At 41.1% G+C, this 16,370-nt stretch overlaps 1 protein-coding gene across 1 annotated transcript in view; it reads right to left on the bottom strand.

Moving 5' to 3' along the window:
- The window catches only part of EEFSEC (eukaryotic elongation factor, selenocysteine-tRNA specific), a 199,850-nt gene extending 183,841 nt beyond the window's left edge, over window positions 1–16,009 (bottom strand). Inside the window, exon 1 of the mRNA XM_077325410.1 lies at window positions 15,636–16,009. Within this exon, the coding sequence (XP_077181525.1) occupies window positions 15,636–15,945 (310 nt within the window). The 5' untranslated portion in view covers window positions 15,946–16,009. The remainder of the gene's footprint in view (window positions 1–15,635) is intronic.
- Window positions 16,010–16,370: the final 361 nt, after the last annotated feature.

Below are 16,370 nucleotides of genomic sequence, written 5' to 3'. Positions count from 1 at the left end.
TTACCGTAAAGATCCACAACCAATACTCAGGTACATGCTCTTGTGCAGTGACTCTTCAACTGTTCCCAGCAACCCAAACCAGTGGCATGTACCCTTTTACCCTTCTCATAAATGGCTCCTCTCTAATAGTTGTCAAGACACAAGAGCAGCAAGTAAGCCCCATAGGAGATTGAGGCATACCAGCGGTAGTTATTTGCTTCTTTAAAAGCCACACTTTAAATCATTTCACATACTAGAATGTCAGAGTGGATAACCGCTGTCCCAACACCCCTCAGAATCCTCCAAAGTCAACCACAGGTTCAGGTAATTATGACCTCCCATTTTACAGCAGAAATACATAATTTCCGCATTGGTCTTTGATGAAGGGACCACAGACTTGAAAAGAGGAAACAATTACCGTCATTAGAACTTCACCCAAGCATGAGATGTAATCACAGGCCATGGACCTTCCAATGGTTGTGGAGATCTCTCAATGGAGACAAAATTGCTTGGAAAGGGAATAAGCCCCAGCGATAACGCTGATCAGCTAGAGGCTATGCTTTCTCTTCCAAGAAAAGCACTAGCCACATATAAGAAAGTTGTACTACCTTCTAGAACACAAACATAAAGTGAAAAAATAACTTTGTTTCTCTTTCTTTAAAATGCAGTTTTGGTTTACTTCTGAAGGGTTTCTTTGCCAGTGAAATAAAATGCTGCCAAGAACACCATAAACAGAATGCAGATTTTAAAAATAAAAATATGGAAAGGAGAAAGAAAGTAACTGAGAGAAGTTACCATTCTTCCTTACAAATATCTCCAATATTCCATATTTATTAGCAACACTCTTTAAAATAATGCACAGCACATGAACAAGGTTCCCCAAACCCTATAATAGGCAAGAATGGCATTTATCTTCTCACATGTCCATAAAATATAGTAAGCACTAATACAGCCTTATAAAGAAGTTCACAAAACTGAGTAGTCTTCCAGCTTGCATGCGTCTACCTCTGTTATCCATGACATACCAATGACTTGAAAGAAAACCTGAGCCATGTCCAAGTTTATAAAATATATAAGAAGACTAAATTCCCATTCTTATAAATACTGACTGAAGACACAAGTACAGGTTGTGGAAGAATAATTTCTCAGCTTCCACACAGGTTAGGCACCAAACACAGTAAAACCCTCTAATGTTTGTTGAAGGCTCCCATTTTCATTCTCTTTCCAACATGGCAGTACTAAATACAAACATGAAGGTATTATTGATGAATTTTTCTTCCAAGTGAATGTGTTGACGCTTAGAATGAAAAGATGCAGGGTAACCCCTGAATATGTTTTCATCACTAAAAGGAGATCCAATTATATATAACATTGCCTGTCTCTTATAAAACCTAATTAGAAGGATATCCCATTAAATCCAAAAGGAAGAAAAAACACCTGAAAGGAAATGTGGGGATAAAAATGGACTATTTTGGATTATCACCAGTGAAATTGTCCTTTAGGGGATTTACTTCTCCAGCTTTCCCAAGAAGTTGACTAAATCAGGGCTTTCACTTGAAAAACCAGCAAATTAAAAACAAACAAACAAAACCTTCTAGAAAGGAAGTTGAAGAGATGCACTAATTGAAAACCTGTAGTTCATATTGACAGTTATAACCCTCAACATCCAACAAATTAACAATATCTAAAAATATCTCTAACCATTATCTCTGCCTACCTTCTCTTATTCAGTGTGTACACTCTCTCTCTCTCTCACACACACACACACACACACACCCCTATGCGCACCTGACGCTGGAAGTGCTGATAATTACAATCTAATACAAAACTAATCAGCTTGGGCTTGAAACAGAAATCATAATTCAAATTGGGAACCGACACTAATCATTTGATGTTCACTTGAAGAGATTAGATAGGCTGTGCAAGAACATTTTGGTAGAATTACTGATAAGCATATGGGGAACAGGAATTATTAGTATTTACCCTGCCTGTAATGCTTAGGATAGCAAACTATTTAAAAGGAGTAGCGCTTCTAAATGGCTATTTAATCTGAAATTTCCAGATAGCACAGAAAATATTCTCTCACAGAATGCACAATATCTTTGCCATCATATCTATCCTGTGGGCTGTTCTTGTCTTTCGCTGCAAAAATCTCACTCAATTTTGTTCCATTATGGAAAGCAACCCAAAGCACACAAAAGCACACAGGAGCCAATGGGAAATTACCACCAAGAAGCTTCACCCCTTGTTCATGAACTCGCCTCCTATGCTGCCTCCTGCAAAACCTCCAATCCAAGGGAACCAGGTGTTTTAGTGCATTTGCTCTGACAACAACAGTATAATCAAACTGGAAGGCATCCAGAGAAGGCAATAAAAATTAGCAGGTATGCACTGAATCCCTTCTATTCAAGGAGAGATCAAAATCTGGAGAGTTCTCTTAACAAGAAAAGGCCACTACAGGATGATATAACAGAGGAATATAAAATCTGGTTAAGAATAAAATGTGCCACCAAATGCTTCTTTAATAGCAAGGAAAAATAGTGTACACACCAGGATCATACAACATAGAGACCATGTATCGAATTCCACATTTGTGCTAAAAATGATTGCTGCATCCTGAGGTTTTTTGCTCACAGCCCTTGAACTTAGTAAGCCTGCAAGGGACTTCCTGAATCACCATCGTCAGACTGTTGCAGAAGACCTCTGCCATGCCTTTTACCAACAATATCTCTTTTTTCTTCTCCCTACTTTTTGTTTCTTTAATACCCAGCCTGAAGAAGGGTTTTGTGGCATCCAAAAGCCAGCTTGCTACTTAACACTGCTGCTACAACTTCAAAAAACAGATTATACAAATTATAAACATCAATTATTTTACACGCACACATTTGCCTGCAAGCTTTCAGGAAACTGAAATCATTTTCAAGTTTAAGAACTCTTGCTTTTTTCCATCTGAATAGATGGACTGTCTCCCTACCATGGTAGTCAAGCTAATCAAAGAGTGAAATGTCGTTTTGATTATAAGTATCTTTCCCTCACCTCAACTTCCTGTTGGAGCAGTAACTCACTCCTGAGGGCCACGGAAGTACAAATCACCTACATTAGAATGAATGTGGATTCCAATATCATAATAGCCACTCTGAGACCCATTATGCACGGGGGTTTTAGCGCACATTCGGGGTGGAATGGCGGTGACTAAAATCACTGATAACGCATGGTGCCAGCTGCAACCGGACGCAGCTTCGGCGCATGCCGCCAAAAAAGCCGCGTTCGCAAAACGCGGAAGAAAGCGGAGCTTCTGGGTGACCGGGGCGCAACCAGAAGCGGCGCCCAGATCGCCGCGTGCATAATCGGTTACTCTGGGTTTTGCCGCCGTCGTGCCCCGCCCCGTGCATAACTGGTGTGCGTCGCGTCTTCCCCCTCCGCGTTTTCCATGTGACCCGAAATCGACATTTCGGCGGCCGTGCATAATGGACCTGAAAGTCACAAGCTAAAATAAACAAATGTAGCAGCCAGAATATTGGAGTAGGATCCTGGGTTCAAATCCTTACTTCTACCATGGAAGCTCACTGCGTGAGATGGACCTGTCAAAAACTCTCAGCCTGGCCTACCCCCAAGGTTGTTGTTGTTGTTGTGAGAAAATTGAGAAGGAACTTCTAAGCTGCTCCCAACTGGGAGTTCCAACTGGGAAGGAGTCCCAACTGGGAAGGAAAAGCATGATATAAACAAACCAAGGTTATTTTACAACAAGGCTAGCACTCCAGATTTCTTCCATTGCTCCTAGTTCATTTATAGGCCTTAATGCTAACAACATAATACTTTTGTCCCAGACAAAATAAAGAGCTGCAGGGGGATCAAAATGCAGATATTACACTTAATTTTCTCTTTTGTTTGTTTATATTACAAGAGTAGGGAAATGTAGCTTAATGCAGCAGCATATGTGCTAATATTTAAACATCCACAATTCAAACATAATTCATGACTCGGGTAATCCTTATAAATATTAAATCTGACCCTTGAATTAATGCAGTGAGAAGAGTAGCCAACTGCTCTTCCCAGCTGAGTAACACTTAATACTACTCGACTAGTTAATAATATTAATTTAATTAAATGCAAGCCCTTCTTTTCTTGAAAAGAGAGGTGCCTGGACTCCAGAGGCAAAGCTAACAGCATTCTTTAAAACGGAAATTCACCAGACAAAGCACCCTCCCCTTTCTCTTTAAGAGGAAAACTTCACTGCAGTAATGAAGTAGAGTTCAGGTTCGAACTTCAGGCTATGCAGACCCTACCCTTTATTTTTTTCCAATTCAAATGCAATGACCTGTTACCCTACACATTTATCATAAAGATTCTACTTGGTAAGCAAACACTGCCCTCTTGTGCACTAGAATATCCAGCAGAGAGATTTTGTCTCCTGCTTTTAAAAACAGATTTTTTTCATACCAGCAACAGATTTCTATCCTTCTGTCTTTTTTATTTTAGGCACATGCCATTTATAACAGATCAAATATGGAATGCAACTTCCAATCCAATAGAAGAGCCCATAAACGGAGAATAAAATATATATAACAAGTGTTCAAGTACCAATTCCAACAGTTCAATTTACTGCTGTAAACTGTTTACTCAAGTACTGTTTACTCAGTACTTGAGTACAATTTACAGTGTGCGTAATACATGGATTCATAGTGCATGCTCAGAGGAAAACCACACAGAGATCAGTGGAACTTATTCCCTTGTAAACGTGCACACCATTAGAGCAACTGGACTCACTGAAAGAACTGGTAAGTGTTTAACAATTAACATGGCCTTAGAAAGCAGGGGTGCTTTCTCCTCCCTTAGATCCTTGGAGAAAATGACAAGGAAATCCTTAACCCTTTCCATGACTATCGTTTTCCTCTGCAAACTTCTAGACTGGTTTTCCCCATTATAGTCAACAATAACAAACTGACTCGGGCAGGCAAGTGGAGTGATTTACAGGGGAAAGCACCCACATCCCCACCCCACCCACTCTGATTCCCTGCATATCACACTTGCAACATATCACTTTGTAACAGGGGGAAAACACAGTGCAGGTTCTGAGACTGTGTTCGCTGCTAAAGGATTAGTTTGGACTTGGTTAGTTATGTTTAATTATCTATGTAATCTATGTGAAAATTAATACAAATTACATTCTAAAAAGAATTCATCTAGTCCTAAATTTGAAGTCATTAATGTACCACTACCTTTCAACAAATTCTGCATCTATTTATGTTATTTGTTTAGATTATTTACTGTCCACCTTTCTCATTGGGACCCAAGGCAGACTATGTAGCAAGGCAAATAATGCAGCAATACAATCAAGAGGATAGACACCCAATCAACAATGCAATAGGGTTTGGATGGTAGATATCTGGAACCAACCACAAATCTGAAACAGAACAGAAGCAAAGAATTAAGTATTAGCGTGACATGTTTTTTAAAAAATTACACAGTAATATTCCAACTTATAGCAATAGGAAGTATGAACGATTCACAGCATAACAGACCACACTCCCTAACTCTTTACCCAAGTGACTTTGTTACAATACAACCCTGTAAACTATGTAAAAGCCCCCTTTGCACAGGGCCTGCAAAAGGGAGTTCTTCCGCCAGGCATTTGGTTGAGGTCGACCGGAACTAGCAACACCTGCTGGGCCTCTGAACCTCCCTCCCAGGAATACATGTACCTGAACTGAACAACTATGGACCTGTTAAATTGTTATTCTCTGTTGGTGTTATTATTATTATTATTGCTGTAGTTTTATTGGACACAAAAGATGATGTATTGTTCTCTTGAGTTCCATGTGAACTGCCCAGAGCCTCAGGGGAGGGTGGTTTTGCATAGCTGAAGCAAAGAATGAGAATTCCTGATTTCATCAAGCAGACCATTCCATATGATGGGGGGTCATAATGTAGAATGTACATGTATGAGCAATTGTTGATTTTGCCCATCTGCAAGTTGGCACGTGCAAAAGGCTCTACTTCAGTGGTTCTCAAGCTTCCTAATGCCGCGACCCTTTAATACAGTTCCTCATGTTGTGGTGACCCCCAAGCATAAAACTATGCAGGTGCTCTTTCACAAAATTAAACTGAAACTGACCAATGGCGTGAAGATCCGTTGTTCATGATTGTATATTAACTGTTTTTTTTTCTGGGGTTTCTCAGTTCAGATCTGCCTCTTGTCCCACCATGCCGATCTTGCTCTTTTCCGCTGCTCCAGGCAGATGAATGCTCTATCTCGATCTACCCCACAAAGCTATTGTGTGTATGGCGCCCCCCAGCCAAGCTGCTTGCCCTGCTGCAACCCCTGTGAAAGGGTCATTCGATCCCCAAAGGGGTCCCGACCCCAGGTTGAGAACCACTACTCTACTTGAATGAGTGAAGCTATCATGCTGCAGCACAAGGGAAGAGACATTCCCTCAGATATGAGGGACTGAAGCCATGGCCATCACCTTAAATTGAGTCTGGTTACTGATAGGCAGCTGATAGAGTAATTGCAGACTGGGAGTAATATGCATGCTCCATCTAATTCCCAGTAATAGCTGAGATGTGGCATTCTGCACCAACTGGAGTCTCTGAGTTGATTTTGAGGGGAGACTGACATACAGCATACTATAGAAGTGTAGTATCATCTATGAAGATCAATTTCACAATGCAATTTCATTTTGAGAAAGCTTTTTAAAACTATTGTTAAAATGTTATAGGACACTTTAGCAAATCATTTTAAGAACAATTACATATTGATTTTGAAAAGACATTTTCCTAGATAGTTTCTCCACAGTTTTTGGTAATTTTCTGAAAACTAATCTGGGATGAAAGCACAAAAAATACAACCTAAATCTAAGATTAAATTATGAGACTGCTTTTATAGCAGTATTTATTAGGGCAAAAAGAGGCTTTTCAATCAACTTTAATGGGGAGGAGGAGACATTATTTCATCACTTCCAACACTTGATGGACCAATATATAAACTGATGAAAGTTTAATTTTAAATAATGAAGACAACTGAACGCAAGCATTTAGAAAAAAACAAAAACAATGAAATCCTTGCTAATATCAATTTACAAATAATCTACATCAGAACAGTTTTTGAACAATGATAACGACCTTGCAATTCTCTTGATCTTCCAAGATTTTCATTACAGTCTTTTGCATCACCAAAACCTACTTTTACTATATTCCATTACCTTTCCTCACCCATCCCACCCCACCCTTGCAAAAGTTCAAAAGTCTTGGCCCCTTCAATGTATCAGGTATGAATTAATACCCTTCCTTAAACGAACACAGCAGCAAAGTGGAAACAGACACTTGCATGCAGCAGTTTTTGAAAAGAACTGCAGAGACAAATGGTGACAATGAAGCTTCGGTCAAAAGTAAAAAGGTCAAAGGTTCAGACAAGTGCAAGGAATTACCAAACTACAGCCTCATCTAAGTTCCTCCCACAGGTTTAGACAATCTGGGTCAAGCAATAGTTTTCAAACTAAAACATCGGAGACTTCCTCTGGCCTTTGTACTTCCATAAAGAACAATGGGCAATATATATTTTGAAAATGCTCTTACAGAAGCTCTCTCGGTTAACAAAAAGTCAGCAAGATAAAGGACATCTTAAAAACAGCTTAACGTAAAATAAACAGTTCAGTAGGGAGCGCACTATGTGTGTGGGGACAGGAGGGAGGGGAGGCTAAGGTGAAGTAATCATGTTCTTCTGTATTAGTGTGCTGACCCTTTGTAGGGCATGAAATTAACTATCAGCAAGTAAAAAATCTGCTACTTGTTAAACTACTTTACTACGCAGAGTGGCCTTAAAATAAAATATAGGGATTGAGTTTCTTCCAGAAGATTAACTTGTATAACCTCTCAGCAGGCTTCCCCTATCACTGAACTCTGGCAGAAATCATTCAGGTCCTACTTTTTTGGTGAAATATACAGCATAATGTAAACTGAATTGCCTGGAAAGCCTTACTTTGACAGCCACCTTGTCTGGTCTAAATATCTACTTTGAACAACTTGGTACTGAAAGTATACCAAAATATTTTTTTTAATTAACGGAAGGACAATGACAGGTTAAATCCAACCTTCACTATAACCTTAATCTTACCACCCAACCTTGCAGAAGTGTCAGGGACAGAAATATCTGTAGCATTCTCTATTCCTGGCATGTAGGTAAAAAATTCTTTTGATTTACTGCATGATATGCATTGTTTTCAAGGGCAAAGTCTATAAGAAAAATGCACCCACAGAGAATGAAAGATTACTTCCATCTTCCATTTCTCTTCTATTTGGTTAGTGTTCAGATATTCTGCATTTATTTAAACCTAAAGTTTAGGCTAACAAAGATTCTCGGTGCTGTCTCAAAAAGTATCTGCAAGGTCAAATACAGAGTTGCATAATAGGATGGATCCTCTTATAAATTTGTTTAGTAGAAGCAGTTGACACAACTTTGATTTTAAAGTATGGAATTTTCAATCATCACCTAAACAAGAAAAAACGGGAAGCATATCCACACAATTCAACCCAACATTGCTTTCAGCATATGAGTGTGACTGAATGCCTACATATAAAATATTTTAATCCCTGGACATTTGATTCTATAAAAATAGCAAATAGTCTTTGTTGGAGCATGCAAGATCTGCAGTGCGCACGACTGAACAGAATATGAAGAATATCCTATGGGGGCATTGGAAGAGATATATAGGTAGCATATTAAGATTAGGAACTTTGTGCTCCTTTGAGCACAGTTCCCCCACTTGCCTCCAAAACAGACTGAATGAGCACAGAACAGTTAAGTTAGTTCCGTCTCTCTCTCCCCTCTTTCTATGCAACGTTGTTTCTCTTCATAATGAAACTGTTCTATTCTTTTTAGCATTCTGGTGCTCAGCTCTTCTCTTGCATATTTAAATTCTACCAATGGACTTCACATCCTGTTGGAATTCAAGAAGCTATTTTTCTGTTACACATCTAATCAGTGCACTTAAGCTCGCCATCTTTCTGTGGAGGAATAGCAGGACTTGGTATTTTATTATTTATCTTTAACCATTTGTGGCTCTAATATTTTGGCAGAGCCACTGTGGGAGGAGCGGTGTCCGAGACCCATGTCCGGGTGTCCGAACTCAGCTTCTGCCTGCACCAGCTAATCTGGGTGCGCCCAGCTTGGCCCCTAGAAGCCAGACACAGGGCACACGTGCAGCCTCGCACACAAACGCTCCCCAGCCACCAAGGATGTCAGCGCCCTGCAGCGCCCTGCTCAGCTTGCCGCTCGACCCAGCCACCAGGGACATCGCCCACGCCAGCACCGGCACACAAAGGTAGAGCGGCAGTGGTGCCGTTGGGGGGAGCCCACCGCTAGCATCCATTGCATTCCTGGGTGCAATGGGCTTTTGGGCTAGTTATATTATAGGATTATGAATCTGTTTGGATATTATTACCCTATTTTTATGAAGTACTTATCCAATCTAATAAAACATTTATGTTCCTTTCTTCTCCAGAGAGTCAAAGCAATTAATAATATGGCAGAAAGAACACAACAACAAAAAACATAAATAACCAACACCAATACAGGCATGGCCAGCCAATGATAAGTTCATTTGCTTTACAATGCAGCTCTCAACATCAGACACAAAGAACAGCCTCAACAAAAACACCCCCTGCAAGAAGAAGATTGCCGGGCACATAATCCTAAAAATAGGTAAGAAGGATATCTTCTGAACCACCTCCAGAAGGCTGGCTCTGTGATTAATAAAGATCTTGCTCAAAGTAGCAGGAGGATGAACAACACTATGAAAGCGCACCATGAGCAAAACCTAAGAAGTGATCAGTTTCACTTACAGATTGCAAAGCCAATCATATCATTCCTTGTCTGTATATCAATAAAATAACGATATTTATTATTTGCTCCAACTACTCCAGAAGATCAAAACAGCTGAAACCAGATGGACTGTTACTGCACCGGGAATTAGCACTGCCTTACCATCTGTCCAGTGGCAGGGCTAAATCCCCGTTCTCCATGATGCTGGTGGTAGTTGGACCCATCCCAGGCATGTCCTGGGATGCCTCATGGATATCGGTAACAGGGCCTCAGTCAGGGCAGGCCCATGTGGCAGGGAGAGTCAGAACCTCCAGGCCCAACTCCTCCCCTGATTACAATGTCCCGGAAGTGGCAAAAAATGCCCCGTCCAGTTCCATGGCACTATGCAGCACTGTCGAGCCACCTGGGACATTTTGTTATTGTTATTTGGGAACACGTATAGCTACCACTTTCCTAGATAGGAAAAAAATGTCCCCCTGCCACAACTACCACCCCGTTTGGTGGAACCTTTCCACCTTGGCTGTCTTGTCCGGAGGCAGAAATCCAAGGTGGACAGGGTATGCCGCTGAAACTGGTCTCCCGTGGAGTCGCAGGAAGCAGCAGGGCAAACTGTCCCATCACAAACACCCAGCAGCAGCCCAGCATGGCACTATTAGTGCAGTAAACATCTTGGTGAGTCATTGCACACAGCCATCTGAAGATACAGCTAAATGCAGTAATCCAGCAGTATAAAGGCACTAACAGTCACAGCTCTTTTTAATGTCCCCCTCCCCCTAGCAGTCTCTGTCAACTCCAAGAAATTGTTTCTCATGGTAACAGGATCTGCATGGAGTAATAACCTTCAAGGCTGCAGTGAGGAAGGGGATAAAATCATCCCTTCTGCCTCTTCCATTAACAAAGCCAAGCTGACGATATCCTAGCTCAGGAGCTTTAACAAATAGGGACTTCTTTAGAAATAAATATCTGTGCCACTTAATATTTCTGGTGTGGCCTAGGAGGAGCTGGTCTCAGGGCGGCTGTCCCGAGTGCCTCCTCCCCCATGCCTATCTGTCTAGCAGCCAGCCAATCGCCTTCCATCCCCCGCCCCTGACCATCCCCTCCTTCCTCTTCCCTTCAAGGCTCAGAGGCTGCAGATCCCTGCTGCGTGAGAGTTGCCCTGCTGGTGAGTTCCCTAACATCTGCCTGCAGCCTTTCCAAGTCCTGAGATAAGGGAGAGGCCATCCACAGAGTTCTTCCACCCCACTCACCCCCAATCTAGTGCCCGTTGTATTCCTGAATGCAACAGGCTTGGCCCCTAGTACCCAATAAGTTAAGGTATTGAATGTGGAGATCTAATTTTCTTCTGAAGTAATGTAACAACCATCACCACATGCTATGGAACCAAGTTCTGTAAGTTAATTGAGCATTATGAGAAGCTGTTGGGTATAAGCTATTAAGTGTGTTATGCCTTGGTTTAAGCATTTTGGAAGAGGCAGATAGAGTTCTCTGTATCCACTTTTCTCATAGAATTATACAGAATTATATAGTTCTGCTATGCCATGCCCCCTTTAACTCACTATTCTAAACAGCTCTAACACCGTAAAAGACCTACAACATTTTCTGGCGTGTAAGCCTTTGCAAGTCAAAGCTCACTTTTGGCTGTTTCATACCCGCTGCACACCAAGACAATATTTTCACTGAATTCTCCACCATAAACCCAAGATTGCTTTTCTGGTCAATCTCTGCAGGTTCAGACTCAGACTGTTATTAGGATGTTTCACCCCCAAACTGCTCTACTTTACACTTACTCTTATTTAACTGCAACTGCTACATTGTCACCCACTCACCTAGTTGGCTCTTCCTGCCCATCACTAATTCCAAACCATTTATGAAGAAATTAAGGAGCACAAATCCTCATGCAAACTCTTTGGAGGATTTTACTGCTTACTTTCCTCTATTGTGAGCTGTCTTATTCATTACTTCCTATTTTTTAACCAGTTTCTTAACCCAAGAGGGTTAAGCTGTGACAGCTAAGTTTGCTCTGGAGCCTTTGGTGACAGACTTGGTTAAAAGCTTTGCCAGTCCCAAGAACATAAGGTCTAACAACTCACCTTGTTAACACTCTCAAAGAACAACAAAAATCTACAGTGCATCATTTTACTTAAGTCATAAATATTATTCCTCAGTATGGGTCATTCCTACAGCATTATTCTATGCTTAGTAATTCTATACTCACTGTTTCCACCAATTTACTGAGAACTGACCTTTATTTTCCTGGGTGCCACCTATACTCATCTTTTAAAAATCAGAATTACATTTGCCACCTTCCAGTCTTCTAGGTGGGTCTCTGGAATGCCAGGATCATGAATCTTCCTCACTTTCTCTTCTTACAGCAGTCTTTTCTGATACAAGAAGAGCTAATTCTATTTACATAATAGGTCAATGAGTTCAGCAACACGCTAGCACCATTTCTTGCGCTCAGAACCAGATCCAGGGGTCACCTCCACCTGAGTCAGTTCCACAGCTCACTGTTATAGAACACTATAATTTGTCTTGTCTCTTCTGTCACATCCATTTGCAATTTTGTCTCTCTGTCACAAACATTTGCATTATTACTAATGTGAATATAGCTGCATCATGGATTTCAACTTTAAGTCACTGTTTAGGATTTTTTTACTTAGGAGACCTGAGAGTTTGCATTTAGGTACTTGTATAAATCTGCAAACATGCATTTTTCACTGTTCTACCTAACTTACAGTTCTCAGCCTTCAAGGGTAATTTATGAATGTATTGCTTAATGCCAAGAATAAATCCCCAAATAAGCAGGACACAGTTCACAACAAATACTATTTGCATTCTCAGAAGTGTTTTATAGTATGCCTGTCCAGATCACAAATTGAAAAGTTTAGCGAAGTCACATGTTGGTCTATGAATAGAATATAAATTGGTTGTACCCATAACCTTTGTATCTTTCAGATACAGGATTCAGTGAAATCTGCTTTCCCCTTTTCTAACAAAGCTCTGGGTAAGAAGCTTTGGAACAATCTTTTTTCTTGAAGACAGCTTAGGCAGAACAGGAAAGATGTGCATGCTCATACAGCATTTCGTTCCAATGTTCTGTGTTCTATCTATGCAATAATGTTTTGTTTAATCAGATCTAGTTACTGGATTATTTTTAAATAAAAGCTTTAACTCATACATTGACTGTTTACTGGCTTAGATATACAGGGTTTCACTTTGAATTTGGAACAACCTAGCAATGCAGACTTTGATATCTCACTTACAGATTGAGGGCTGTGCTCTGCAAAGATTAAATTATTAACAAACCATTCCGTTACCAAGCAGCAATATCATTTAGTAGTTAGCACATTGCTTTAATTCAGAAGTTTTGCTTTAATTCAGAAGTTTTGTTCTCCATATGATCCATCCCTTCTGCTATAACTGCCTTCCTGATTTCATTCTCCACCTCGAAATCATTCTCAAAGTTCTGGTCACATTGTCAGTAGTACATGCCTAGTATTAAGCTACTGTGTTTCAGTAGTCTAACCTAGGAATACAAGGATTCATATAACCGACCAGGTGTTTACTGTCAAAGAAAGGGCACATTTGGCAGACAAGCTTTAGCTGCCCAAAAGAACACCTTGCTACTGCCTCCACCTAAATGTCCAGAAGCAGTACCGAGTACAGGAACATGCCCAAATGGCAAATCTGAGTCATTCGCAGAACTCCAATTATATCTACAACAAACTGAATTCCTATTCCTATATAACCTGTCCCAACTAATAATAAGTCTACTTCATCTGGATTAAGCTTCAGAGGATGACTAGTCCTACTTCCATGGTACCATGTGTGCACAAAATAGTAAGAACTCACAAAATGCAAGAAGTAGGACATCCAAGACAGTGACACCAACAGTTATTGAATATACTACCAAGAAGGGCCATCAAAGCCCGCTTCATATTTTATATACTGCAACATGTTAAAATGTGGCACCCTTTAACATTTTCTATATATTATTTCTGATAACCAAGTTGTTCAGGAAGCTTTATCTCAGTGGGACTTTTTAACTTTATTTTGTTCATTTTTAACTTTGCTTTGAAAGAGAAATGGAACTATATACAGTGGACCCTCGCCCTTCACAAGGGATCTGTTCTTGAGATCATTGTAAATGGAGCACATTGGGAAGCAGGGATCTGCAAGAGTAAAAAGAGGATAATGATGATATCATACAATCAGACCACAGATCATAAATAAACTGCAAACTACAAAGGGCAAGTTCTTAGCAGTCCTGTAAATAGCAACTTATCAATGATAAGTAAAAATCACTTGTAAGCAACCAGGCAATAAAGCCCTTATGACATGGAAGAGAGTACACTCTCTCTTCTTCCAAGAAGTTAATGTGCCACAAATGATTAATATGTACACACACACAAAAACCTATGAGCCAGTAATTTAGGTTAACTGCTTAGTAAGCGTGAAGGTTGAAGCATCTTCCTTCATACATCTTTGCAAATTATCATCCTATTCTCACACTCAACTAACGAAATGCTCTAACTAATATTCTATATCTTTATATACAAATGTAAGAGCAAAAGGTAGCCATTCTACCTGGCTGGCCCTTACAATGAAAACTTTCCCAAAGACCAGGCTTGAGTCTCTTGTCAAAGACAAAAACTGGATGTTAGTGACTGGTAAATTTATATACTTTTTTCCTATAAGCTATTTGCTCAAAGATATTAAAAACAGGTAGAATGATTAAGTTTTTGTCAAACCCTGATACTGAGGATTTGTTCAGAATAAGAAGAAAACAATACAGCAAGCGCCATTCCCCCATTATCAATATTTAAAATTAAATAATAGTATCTAGAAACTGAGCTGCTGCATAAAGTAGCATGTTTTCTTAAAAGAAACGAGAGATTGTGCTACAAACCGTTTACACCAGCAGTGCTCAATTTATCTAAGCATTGGTTGCACAATATGAAAGCGATTCACACTCTCACTAAGCCATAAAATAGCAAGGCAAAATTGACAGCCAAACAATTTTAGTAAAACTGTCACTTTGGCTGGAATTACAGTATTTTCATGTTTAGCTGTGAAGGTCATAGAATCATAGAGTTGGAAAGGGCCATACAGGCCATCTAGTCCAACCCCCTGCTCAACGCAGGATCAGCCCAAAGCATCCTAAAGCAAGAAGGATGCTTGTGTTTGCTTATTTGTGTCAATTTGTGTTTGCTTATTTGTATCAGGAATAGTCATCTCAGAAACAATTGAGAGACTTTGTAAGTCTCAAGACACTATGTTCAAATCTTGATTCAGCTTATTGGGTGAATTTCAGCCAATCATCTGAGCCTAACCTACATCAGAGGGCAGTTATAAGCACAAAATAAAGGAGGGAACATAGACACCACCCTGCATTCCTTGGAAGAAGTGCAGGATTAAAATTACTACCTGAACCCACATGCAAATGGAATAAATCTGTTGGCCTTTTCTTTCTAACCATGTAGGCATATAGGCACAGAAAGAACACATTCATTTATTATATTATTCATTTATTTATACATAAATATCATGCGATTCGATTTTTCACCACCCAGACTCTTCCCAAAAAGAAAATAGGGTTTATGTTCTGTGTCAGTGGGACCTTGATGAAACCGATGAGAAACGAGGGAAGCCCATGACGTGTGCGCTATACAAATGTGCTGCAGACCGCGTCCTGGGCAAAGAAGATACCTATATTTAAGATGCGAGGGAGAGGAGGGAAAGGGTCTGGCATTTCCCCTTCTCTCTCAGCAATGCAATCACAGAAATCCCCTGCCAATGTCGCCATGCCTGCCTCTCTTCCCCCCACCTTTCTTACCGCCGATAATGGTGCGGATAAGGGAGGCGTGTCCCGGGCAATCCACCAGGGTTAGCTGGAGCTGCCCGGACCCGAGCCCCAGGTGCGGGGGCAGTTCGGTGCAGAGGCAGGAGAAGCCCAAATCCAGGGTGATGCCCCGAGCTCGGCTCTGGGGGGCTCGGTCGAAGGCGGCCGTGGAGCCGATTGTGCTGAGGGCCCGCGCCAGCGCCGTCTTGCCACTGTCAATGTGGCCCAGGACGCCCACGTTCACATTGAGCCGGACCAATGCACCGGGCTCCGGGACTGCTGGAGCAGCGCTTACACCGGCCATGGGTGCCTCGAATGCCGTTCCCTTTGCTCACACAAGCCGGTCCGGCTCTTAACAGCACCCCCGCGGCAACACAGGCCACGCTGCGGCCGTTCCGGGCATAAACCGCGCCAGCCTGTCCGTGGATTTGTGCGGGGAAGTCGACCCTCAAAGCGCGTGAGGCGCCTGCGGTAGCCCTTCGCACGGCCTCTCTTCAGAACCCGGGGGGGGGGGGGGGCTGCGGTTCATATCTGTATGAATCAACTACTTCTGTGTCTTCCTCTGCTTTTCTGAGGCTACCAGCGGCTCATCGATGATGAGCCGGTCTTTGGAGCGTTGCCAAATGAAAAACAAATACCGAAGCTAAGTAAATACCTTTTATTAAGATCAGCCAAAATGATACAAAACAGTGTGCAAACTTTCGAGTTCTCAGAATTCTTCATTGGGAA

This window comes from Paroedura picta, chromosome 3, assembly GCF_049243985.1.
Source record: "Paroedura picta isolate Pp20150507F chromosome 3, Ppicta_v3.0, whole genome shotgun sequence".
Lineage (NCBI taxonomy): Eukaryota > Metazoa > Chordata > Lepidosauria > Squamata > Gekkonidae > Paroedura > Paroedura picta.
The sequence above is the reverse complement of the archived record's forward strand: the minus strand, read 5'-3'. Positions and strand labels throughout refer to the sequence as shown.